At 40.3% G+C, this 12,136-nt stretch overlaps 1 protein-coding gene across 1 annotated transcript in view; it reads right to left on the reverse strand.

Moving 5' to 3' along the window:
- Nucleotides 1–12,136, reverse strand: part of LOC144244655 (uncharacterized) — a 56,121-nt gene that overhangs the window by 20,336 nt on the left and 23,649 nt on the right. Inside the window, exon 3 of the mRNA XM_077780026.1 lies at nucleotides 3,339–3,444. Coding sequence (XP_077636152.1) covers nucleotides 3,339–3,444 — 106 coding nt within the window. The remainder of the gene's footprint in view (nucleotides 1–3,338; nucleotides 3,445–12,136) is intronic.

Raw genomic sequence — 12,136 nt, forward strand, 5'->3', positions numbered from 1 at the left:
TGGTAGAGGACATTAAATAAATAAATTATCCCAATCCCTAGGAATCTCCGATCTATTAATAATTACAATAAAAGAAAAAAAACAAACCAAAACTATTATCTGTAAACCATCAGAGAACAACAATGCCAAACTGTGCAATAGGAGATAAGAGAGAAGAGGAGTGAGGAGGAGCTGAAATACAGAAATATCAAAGTATTTTAATAGTACCCACTGCCAAATTAATTAGATATTACCAATGGAATTCAAAAATATTTACCAAGCATCTACTATGTACCAAACACCCTACTAGGCACCAGGAATACAAAAAGGGAACATAATTTTATCTCCCAAGTCAGGGATGGAGGGCTAAAGATGGGGAGGAAAGGAGGGAAATACAGTGGAAAATGCTTTTTAATGGATGTGATTTTGAGCTGGATATTAAAGAAAGAGTAGAATTTTGTAACGGAATTATGATTAGAGAAAACACTGTGTGCAAAGGCAATGATAGAATTAACGCAGCTTCAAACTCTTCCTTTCCCATCAGGTTGGGAGTGAGGTTTTTTTTTTTCAAGTTTATTTATTTATTTTCAGAGAGAGAGAGAGAGAGAGAGAGAGAGCACAAGTGGAGAGGAGCAGAAAGAATCCCAAGCAGGCTCCACACGGTCAGCACAGACCCCAAAGTGGAGCTTGAAGCTACGATCTGTGAGATCATGACCTCAGCCCAAGTCAGATGCTCAACTGACTGAGCCACCCAGGTGCCCTGGGAGTGAGTTTTGTTAGGAATGGCAAACAGCATGAGTAAAGAGAGGGGAGTTTTTCATCAGATATACCTGGATAAAAGGCCTCCTCATACAACATGAAGGAGGGCTAATTTAGATTCCTTTATAGAGATTGAGGATGAAAGCCGAAGCAAACTGTAGCTTAAAAAATAGTCTGCGCTATGACTAGTAAAGTAAGCAAATGGCCTAAGGTCAAAGTGTATAATACGTCTTTGTTCAGGCCCACCGGTTCCAAGATAGGACCATTGCTAGAATGACGTATCAGTAACTCTGCAAAGGTCATATGTTCTAAAACTAAGACCACTGACTATTTCAGCAACTTGCTTTGGTTTACAAATCCTGAACAATCCATGCCAAGACCATCTTAAGACTGATTCTGCCCTCCCCCCCCCCGGCCCCCGCNAGCTCCTCTTCTTTTGACTCCATCCACAGTTCCTCTGCTTTGTATTGTCTCTTGTTCCAGTAGGGTAAATCAACCTTTTTTTTCTTTTACTACATGTGTTTCTGGTGGTCTCTGGACAGAGTTTTAATAAACAGATTATCAGAGACCTTGCTGCTATAGAGACAGACTCTTACTGATAATCACACTTTGGTCTTGAGTCTCCACTGGTTCAAAGCCAATCTACCTGTCATGACAAGCCAAGTCTCACTACCAATGTAGCTCCAAATATTTCATTGTGCCCTTTGGCTTTGGTCTTATTTTACCTTATGGATAAGATCTCCCAATACATTTTGGCTACTTGTACTCATTCTCTTAAAGCCACCCCCAAAGTATTGATTTGCCATTCCTCTGCTGTTTGTGTATCGACAATCCTATGGTACATCTGAAAGATTCACAGGGCAGGAGACAGGAATAGGTCCAATGAATTTGCATTGCACTTTGATGGTTGGTGATCAAATATCAGAGTTTTATGGAAGTTCTTTTTTTTTTTTTTGACTTCTAGGAGCAACAGGGTTTCTTGTCCTTTTGGGAGGATGAACATTTGTTGAATCATTTGGCATGGTAGTTCCTGTACAGTAAAACTTAATACTCCAAAGATCACATATTTGTGTCTGCAATATGTACAAACACTATGACAAGAATTGTTATAAAAATTTGAAGTATGTTTCAAATTTCAAATCTCATAATCAATTTGGATTTCTTTCTCTGGGGAAAGCCAGCTGCTGTGTCTTGAAGATACTCAAGCAGCTCAGTGGAGGCCTGTATGGTGAGGAATAGAGGTCTTCTGACAAGAACAAGCAATAAATTGCCAGCCATATGAGTGGCCACCTTGGAAGTGGATCCTCTAGCCCCAGTTGAACCTTTAGATAATTACAGCCTCCTAAGAAACACCAACCAGAACAGCCTAGCTAAGCCACTCCCAAATTCCTGATCCACAGAACTCTGTAAGAGAGGGAGGCAAACCATAAGAGATCCTTAAAATACAGAGAACAAACAGAGGGTTGTGGAGAGGAGGTTTGTGGGGATTGGGGGGGGGGGCTGGGTAATGGGCATTAAAGAAGGCACTTGTTGGGATGAGCACTGGGTGTTATCCATAAATGATGAATCAGGGGCGCCTGGGTGGCTCAGTCAGTTAAGTGGCCAACTTCAGCTCAGGTCATGATCTCATGGTTCATGGGTTCAAGCCCCATGTTGGGCTCTTTGCTGACAGCTCAGAGCCTGGAGCCTGCTTCCCATTCTGTGTCTCCCTTTCTCTTTCTGCCCTTCCCCCACTCACACTCTCTCTCTGTCTTTCTCACAAGTAAATAAATGTTTAAAAAAAAGATAAATCAATAAATTCTACTCCTGAAACCATTATTATACTATATGTTAACTAACTTGGATTTAAAAGTTAAAAAAAAAAATTCTGTGTAAGAAAACAAGTATTTATTTGTTTGTTTTAAGCCATTAAGTTTGGGAAAAATAAATAAACCATTAAGTCTGGGATAATTTGTTAGCAAGAGATAACTAATGAAACAGGTAACAATACTTATTATATCATTAATATGATAGCTAATGTCAAGTGGACTTTCATTTAATTTGGATATGGATGATTTATGTCTGCTGGTGTCTCTAGGATTACTCCAACATCTGCTAATTGTCAAGAGCAATGGTTTTGAAAGTACCATAACTACTGGAGAGGACTATCTACTAACAATTTAGAATCTTGGACTAGTAGAAAGCTAAAATGCTGCCTTTTAGTGAAATCTTTTACTATATTTTCCAGAAGACTAAATTTCTGATGATCTCTGGGGCCTTTAATTAATTATAAAAAAGAAACAAAAAAACTCTGTGGATGATAAGTTGGTAGTTGGCCTCTAAGATGGCCTCTAATGATCCCTGCCTCCTGATATTTGTGCCCTTATGTAATCCCTTTCATCTGAGTACAGTCTGTATCCAGTAACTTGCTCCTAAGTGGTACAATATAACAAAAGAGATGAACTATCATTTCTAAGATTAGAATACAAAAAGCACATGGCTTCCATCTTGCTTGCCCTTTTTTACCATCTTACCGGCCTATTCTGAGGAAGATAGCTGCCATATTGTAAGATGCCCAATAGAGAGGCCCACTTATTGAGAAAACAAGAGCCAGCAAGTACCTAAGTACTTAGTCCAGTAGTCCATAAAGAGCTGAATCCTGCCAATGAGTGAACTCAGAGGGGATCCTCTCCCAGTTGAGCTCCAACCAACATCTTGACTGTCAACCTGTAAGAGACAATGAGCCAGACATATCCTGGTAAGCCGTGCCCAGATTACTGAACCATAGAAACTGTAAGATAAATGTTTGTTGTTCTAAGTCATAAAGATTTGGGATAACTTGTTACACAGATATCAATAACTGTTGAACAGTTAGATAAAATAAGACTAAATTGTTCTGGTTTGTTTTTACATTAATAATTTTTATTATATTAATATGTTATTATATAGCAATATGAGAGTGGAGGTTTTCTCTTCTGTTGAGGTTTTATACATAATCAATTTTATAGGGATTTAGTCACTAATTATCCTGCAAATAAGGATATATTATGGACATTCAGAACATTGAAAAATCATTAATTTAACTCATAACATCTATTACAAATGTCACCATTTGACAAGGACATTTAAACTTATAGGAAAAAAATCTTTTTTCCTCTCATTATTCTGTTAACAGTTATCATACTAATCTTTGCGCATAAGCATGAGTGAGTATACCTCTTTCTAACCTGAATCATGTTTAAAGTAACTTTTTGCCAGGGCGCCTGGGTGGCTCAGTTGGTTAAGCCTCAGACTTTGGGCCAGGTCATGATCTCACAATTCGTGGGTTTGAGCCCCACATCCGGCTCTGTGCTGTCAGCTAGCTCAGAGCCTGAAGGCTGCTTCTGATTCTGTGTCTCCCTCTTTGGCCTTCCCTGTTCATGCTGTCTCTCTCTCTCTCTCTCTCAGAAAGATATAAAATATTTTAAAAAAATTTTTTTAAAGTAACATTTTGCCAAACTTCTTATTTGATTTGTCAAGTTGTTTCTTTTATCATACATTTGGTTAATAAAAGAACAACTGTAATCATTTTGAAATACTTAAAAAACCCTTTTTTTAATGTTTATTTATTTTTGAGAGAGAGAGTGAAAGTGGGGGAGGGGCAGAGAGAGAGGGAGACACAGAACTGAAGCAGTCTCCAGGCTCTGAGCTGTCAGCACAGAACTCAACGTGGGGCTTGAACTCACAAGCTGTGAGATCATGACCTGAGCCAAAGTTGAATGCTTAATCGACTGAGCCACCCAGGTGCCCCCATTTTGAAATACTGAAAATTTAAGTTTTGTTATCTTCTTTCATTTTATAAAACAAAGAGGCAAACATTAGTATATAGATATCATTAACTGTTATCCTTTGGAGCTCAAATTTGGTAAAGACAGAGTCAAGAAGAGCTGTTTTCAAAAAACAAAATGTGTTACCAAAGAGTTATCTCTCAGAAAAGACACAGGGTTCAATTTACCTTCCAAGAGATTCTTTCAAGTGTTTAAGAAACTAATTTATTTTATTTAAACTCAAGGGGAATGTAGGAAAACAGAGAGTACGCTTCCTATAAAAGTTTAATGAAGTTAGAATAACTGACAGCAAACTGAACAGAATGAATGAGCATGTTGATGGCCGCAGAAATAAGGGGTTCAGAGAGCAAGTCAAGAGATTCTGTGAGAGCAACAGAATGAAGAAGGACCTCCACAAAATTTTTACTTTAGGATCCAAATTCTAATCAGGTGTCTGCTGCAGGGGATTTTGTCCTTGCTGAGTACAATACCTGGTAATTGAACAAGTTCTCATACTTTTGAACTGTTTTCATTTGAGACCTACTTTTCTTCCCATTTGTGTTCTTCCAAATCAAATCTAGGGGTGCCTGGGTTGCTCAGTCGATTAAGCATCTGGCTCTTGATTTCAGCTCAGCTCATGATCTCAAGGCTTGTGAGTTTGAGCCCCACAATGAGCTCTGCACTGATAGTGCAGAGTCTATTTGGGATGCTCTCTTTCTCCCAAGGTCTCTGCCTCTGCCCCACTTGCGTGCATGCATGCTAAATAAACTTAAAAAATAAAGTAAAATAAAATGTTAAATTCTGGCATCACTTACAGAATCTCAGGTTCTAGCTCTTTATTCCTGAACAAAATAAAGGGAGAGATTGCCCTCATAGCCATCTTTCCTTATTTTATAGCTATTCCCTTGGCTTGGGATCTCTAATGGGCAGTTGGTGGTTTCCATGGAAGCTCTATGGAAATCAGCTAAATAACAAGGTAGCTGTGTAAAGTTTTTTCTATATGACACAATTATGTTCATTTAGAACACAATCAGCCGCTGTCACACCTTTGCCTCTGCTTTTAAAAAATTCCTGGAGTCTCTGTGTGTCCTATGACTAATCAGAAGGAGAAAACATACACACAAAACTGAACATCAGGGAAAGAGAGAGAGTGAGAATCCAGAGAGCCCATAGAGAATCATTTCAGAAGATTTCTGGATACCGGGAAAGTGGATTCTAAGGGATCAACATGGCAGATAAATAAAAGGTTATTTCTGACTGTTTAATTAAAAAAAAAATGTAATGTGTACTTAATTTTGAGGGACAGTGACAGAGCAGGAGTGGAGGAGGAACATAGAGAGAGGGAGACACAGAGTCAGAAGCAGTCTCCAGGCTCTGAGCTGTCAGCACAGAGCCCAATGTGTGGCTCAAACCCATGAACTATGAGATCATGACCTGAGCTGAAGGCAGCCACTTAACCGACTGAGCTACCCAGCCACCCCTTGATTTTTAACATATAATTGCCAATATCCAGCTGACTTGGGAAAAATTCACAAGAAATGATGCATATCAGGTACCAAATTCTATCACACACCCAAAACTCAGCTGTGGTCTTTCCTTTTTTTCTCTTTCTTCCTGCCCCTAAAACCCCAAGGCAAGGAATCAGGGCTTCTAGACACTGCTGGATGAGTCAAGGTACCGCGGCCCAGACAAGCTAAGCACTGGTCCTGTCACCACACAGACACAAAAGGCATTCAAGAAACCACAGCCTTCTGGTTTTGTGGCTCCTGCCTTCTTAATCAAGTCTACCATACAGTGCGTATGCAGAGCTTACCCACAACACACACAAACGCCGTGAAACACCTTGGGGCGGTTGGCTGGCAGAAATGTCCATCGAGCTGTGATTCACTGGGCAAGAGGAAGGCCTCCAGGGGTAGCCAATCAGAGTCTGGCCCAGGGAAAAAATCACTTGGCTCTTCCAGGAAGCCATCTAGTTATGTTACTGTAATCCTCAGGCTTGCATTTTTCAGCCTCCTCAACACTAACTCACAGACTTCACTGATTATGTAATTACGGAAAACTTCACAACAAACATGAAGATTCCTTCTGGAGGCCACATTGAGGATCGGGATGTGCATTTGAGCGTGGGAGGGAAGCACACGGCTCACAAAGGGAAGAGCAAAGAGATTTATTGAACTTAAAAGGCCGCAATTTAAAAAAGGCCTCTACCAGACCTCCCTTTTCGTGTGCACATTTTTTGCACCTGCAACTGTTTGTGGGCTGGAAAGCAATATCCCTCCCCCTTCTCCCAAGAGACCATGCTTTAATGCCTTGGCCCCAAATGTGTCATTTTCCTGCCGGGGGGAAAAATCAAAAGAAACCAAGTTTTTAGAACTTTGCCGTAAAGAAAATAATAGTTCTGAAAAGGATTGGAGCCACATTTTCAGGTTAGACACAGTTGTTAGAGATATGTCAGTAGGGGAAACATTCCTCTTCACTTTCTTTCCTAACTTGCTCAAGTTCTTCATTTCACTGGGTTCTGTGTGACATCTGTAGCTCCCATCCCGCGGGGGCCGCACGCGCTTTCCGCTCTGCAGCACAGGGCTGTGTTCAGACCACAGTGTTCAAAGTCTAGATTCCAAATGGACCTTCCTGATTCTTAACAGAGGAGATGCTATATAAATTATTTCCACTGAAACAAACCTTTGATACCAGAAGTGAACTGTGGCATCTTAACTACGATGCTCATGAATGAAGTGCTGACAAATGATCTTGCTTTGGATGGTGTTTAGATGGTGGGTGGGGCTTGGGTTACAGCTGGGATCAAAACCTGATTTTGGCCATTGATCCACTTCCTCCCTCCCCCACCACCCACCTCATATGTTGAGATGAAAGTTAAGAGGCAAAAGCCTCTTTTAAACCATTATGAACTGTTTTATTCAAAGCAGCATCTGTGAATTCTTATAACACTCGCCTAGGTTTGCCAAATTATTCCTCCAGGGAAAAGAAAGTTTAAAATCAAGGGTCATAATAGAAGAAAAGTGTTATGCTTATATGAGGCAGTATACGTCGCTAAACAGAGGGAAGATACGACAATGCCCCTCACTCAGCATATATAATAATAATAGCACAAGGATGAACTTGAATGGACAGATTGGAGTAGCAGATGCAGATCAAATAAGCCTAGTTTTCTTCAGTTTAACTTGAAAGACATTAAGGATTTTCTATGTGATATAAACCTTGATGAATATTGATGACACAGTGGTGTGGTTCTTACATATCTTATAAGATGCTAGTGTGTCATGTGGTCAGGTCGTGGTAGGAATCCCTCCCTAAGGAGAAAGAAAAAAATGAAGAAGAGAGGAGAGAAGACTTCAAGGTCACCTAGATATGGTCCAGCTGCCTACATCCCCCATGTTCTTGTAAACTGAAACAACTTAATCAGACTGCATGTTTATGTGTGTTACCATATATGGGAGACAAAGAAATAAAAAATGTATAAAAAAACTATGCCATGTGATGTGGGCCGCTCAGTTCTTCTGGGTACGAACCCAACTGAGAGGTGCCGGCACGAGTAAAGTTGCTTCCTGGAAAGAAAGGCCTCGGTGTCAAGACTCTCTGTGCGAGAATCCTGCAACAAGGTAGCTGGAGATTTTCAAAATGTAGGTATGTTTAATCTCCTGAAAGAGTGGGAAATAATAATCGGAGCTACAGAGTGATCATTTTTCCTCTCATTCTATTGTCCAATCAAATGTTAACATTTTTGAAGTGGGGAGGTTTGGGTTTCAAAGCAAACCTCATAATGGTCTTCAGTTCGGTTGTCTCATAGGGAAGATGCAAGAGAAGGCTTAAGTCGTTCATTGTCATTGAGGTACACTTATATTATATCATATTTATATTACTGAGTTACATTTATACAGACAAAATGATGGTATGGAATGGGGTGGGGCTGGTTAAAGGGAAACACAGGAAGCCTACGGTATCAAGAATTAAAGCTGAGGGATAAGGGATAATAGAAGATGGAAGAAAGGATAGAAAAAGGAAGAAAGTAAACTCAGGAGCAAATAGTAAATTACTTTGGGCTACTTGGTGGAGAAAACAAGACGTTTCACTTAAATAAATATATTCTGGCCTGACTTCACTGGTGTCAAAAGGGGCAGTCAGAAAGTCTGCCTAGAAAATTGAAGACAGGAGCTTTAGAGCCAAAGTGAACAAGGGTCAAGATTCTAGAAGGCTTCTTATCCACATAGATAAGTTCACCAAGAAAGTCTGATTTTAGACGTCTGTTCTCAAATAAAATAATGCCTCCTTTGATGGGCTTATTTCCACGGAGGGAAAGGGTCAGGTGAAAATTCTGTGTCAAGGGCAGAATAGGGCCCACGGAGACTATTAACCTGGGAGGAAATTTTTGGAGGACCTGATACACGCAAGAGTTAGAAATTCATAGTCAAAGATCTCTGCATTTCCTCACCATTTAGATTCCAAATATGTAGACTTAGGTGTCTGTGGGGAATTTTTTCTGGCAGTGGAATCTGAACACATCTCTTTGCAAACCTTTTTCTGTGGATGAATTTCTTCCTCCTTGACCTGTACAAGTGATACAGATTTGGAGTAAGAGCAGTGGAATGAAACCTTGATGCCTCCCAAACAGTTTTAATTATGGTTTCATTTGGAAGAGAAAAGTAACTTTTTTTTTCCATTTTATTTTTCTTCACTCCTTGAGAAAATAAATCATTGAGTTTTGTCTTCTTCAGTATTTCGGTATTTTAAATACCTTTCCCTGCTCATACAGAGAGGCCTTTTTTTCCAATGAGAGGGCACGCCCGTAGGTTGTCCAGAGGGGCAGTGCGGTACTTGGTGCAGGCACTGTGTGCAGAGGCCCTGGAAAGCTCTCCCATCCAATGCGGTGGGCACTGGGGGCCCTGAGCATCAGCAGGGGGCTCCAAGTAAGCAAAACAATTAAAGCCCGATTGTTTTGCTTCCCACTCAACAAATAAAGTATATCAAGGGCATAAAATTTGCTCACTTTCACTACAAAGCATGAAAAGGAGGGACAAAAAAGATAAAGATATACTAGAAGGAGTGATCTCTTCCTTCCATTATTGCAGATACCACTGACCTGTTTGCTTTTTAATTTTTAAATTTGAGTAGAGTTGACACATAACGTTACATGAGTTTCAGGTGTACAACATTGTGATTCAACTTTTCCACAAGTTGTGCTGTGCTCACCACAAGTGTAGTTACCATCTGTCGCCATACAACACTATTACAGTATCGTTGACGATATTCCCTGTGCCGTGCCTTTTATTTGTGTGACTTCCTCATGCCATAACCAGAAGCCTGTATCTCCCACCTCCCTTCACTCATTTTGCCCATCCCCCCAACTCCCTCCTTTCTGGCAACCATCAGTTTGTTCTTTGTATTTATAGGACCACTGACCAGTTTTTGAATTGTACTCTTTTGGTTTGGGGTCATTTCTTTCTCTTTCTATTCCAGCACCTAAAGGTTGTGGGGTTTTAAAACTTAAGTTTCTTTTGGAAATATTACTGGTTTCCTCAGTCTTGTTTAGGAAAATGAATCCCTTATGACGATGTGCCCCTTTTGAAGACTTATGGACACTCTCTGTCATAACCTACAGGTGCTTAGCAACTCTCCACTTGCCCCACCTACTAGATTATCTGTCTGCAGTTGGGACATTCCACTAGCCACTTCCTGAAAACAAGCTTTCTACTCTATGGCTATAGATGACAGGTTGATAGGTGTAGAGTGCCCAAACACTCAGTAAGCACAGTTGTGGAGAAACACCTAAGCCACTTTGCCCAGCAGAATCCCTGACTCCTTCTCTGTCCTAATCTAGCCCCTGCCCACTTCATGGATTTTCCAGGGTTTCCCCTGATTTACAGGTAACAGCTATTTCTCCTTTATAGGGGAAAGTCAAGTAGACATTTCCTCAAATATTGCCAGTAAGTAAGTACAAAAACAAAAAGCAAATCATTGTGAATGTACAGTTCAGATTTTGTCAGTCTGTTCATAGTATTTCTTGAGTGACCAGTGTATACAGGAAGAGGCTGGCAGGAAACATTTTGGGGGGATTATAAAACAACAGTAACAACCACCAGCAGATTAGGTGCCTTGCTGCAAGATTCAGAACACTCAGGAAAAGAAAATTTATGTAGGTTTCAGAAAATACTCCTTTATATAAAGTCTAATATGTCAATACACATAGATCTACAGTCTAATACATATAGTCTAATATTATAGTCTATCATAACATCTATATAATAAAAGAAATCTTCTATAAAATATGTAATTTTCTTTAAAAAATTTTAATGTTTATTTTTTTTTTTTTGAGAGAGAGAGAGAGAGACAGAGTGGGAATGGGGGAGGGGCAGAGAGAGAGGGCGACACAGAATCTGAAGCGGGCTCCAGGCTCTGAGCTGACAGCACAGAGCCCAATGCAGCGCTGGAACTCATGAAATGTCAGATCATGACCTAAGCCGAAGTCGGACACCTAACTGACTGAGCCACCCAGGAGCTCCAACATGTCATATTTTAACTCACCACAAGTCAGTGTATATTCCAGGGTGTCATAGTTCAATGAAATGTTCTTTTGTTTTACCTAAACACATATCAACATAAAAAGAAAAATAAACACATAAGATTTGGTATTCATTTATTTGTCAGCAAAGATAAGCTCTTAAACACCTGATATACTAGATACATGTATTTTTATTAAAAACATTTTTTAATGTTTATTTATTTTTGACAGACAGATAAGAGTGTGAGCAAGGGAGGAGCAGAGAGAGAAGGCGGCACAGAAATCTGAGATGTCAGCATAGGACTGAGCTGTCAGCATAAGTCTTCAACCTCACAAACTGTGAGATCATGACCTGAGCCAAAATCAGACACTTAACTGACTGAGCCACCCAGGCGCCCCTAAATAAGTATTTTTAAAACATAATGCTTCTCTGTCACATTAATAAAAAATATACTCAAGGGGACACTTAAATTATATTGGTTTGTCATCTGTATGCTTCTGAATCAGAAAGAATGTTAATGAATGAAATATAAAGAGCAGCCTAAAACTCTTTTGGGCCAGGAGTGACCAGCAGACAGATCAGGCAGGCAACCAAGATAAAGGAGAGAAAGTTCTGGAACTTGTTGGGCAGAATGGAATAATGAAACCTAAGAACTTCCCTCTGAGGAAACAGTCTTTTCAAACACATCTGTCTTGGACAAAATTCAAACTGCCTTCTCTTAGTGATTCATTTTCTCATAATTTTATATTTGTGTATTTGCCACGTGAGGAAAAGAAACAGAGTCTGTCAGACTTTTAAGGAAAGGTCCTGCCAGTTGACTCCTGGGCCCCACCAGCCCACTCCAGTCTTGAAATCAATCCTAGTCTGAGGCAGGAGGGACTCAGGGAGCTTGAATGGGACTCAGCATGGAGGCATCGGTTAGGTTGTCCCGCCAGATCTTGACTCCTTGTTCCGATGTATGGGCTTCTGCCTTGTGTGACCAGGTCCCCATCTGTGCATCCCTGACTCAGGGGCTGAGGCTGAGTCACTGCCAGCACTGCACTACTCTCGCAGCTTCTCTGGGCTAGGTTCTTGGCTTCCCAGAGAGTGGAGAAC

This window comes from Crocuta crocuta, unplaced genomic scaffold, assembly GCF_008692635.1.
Source record: "Crocuta crocuta isolate KB4526 unplaced genomic scaffold, BGI_CrCroc_1.0 scaffold147, whole genome shotgun sequence".
In the NCBI taxonomy this organism is placed as follows: Eukaryota; Metazoa; Chordata; class Mammalia; order Carnivora; family Hyaenidae; genus Crocuta; species Crocuta crocuta.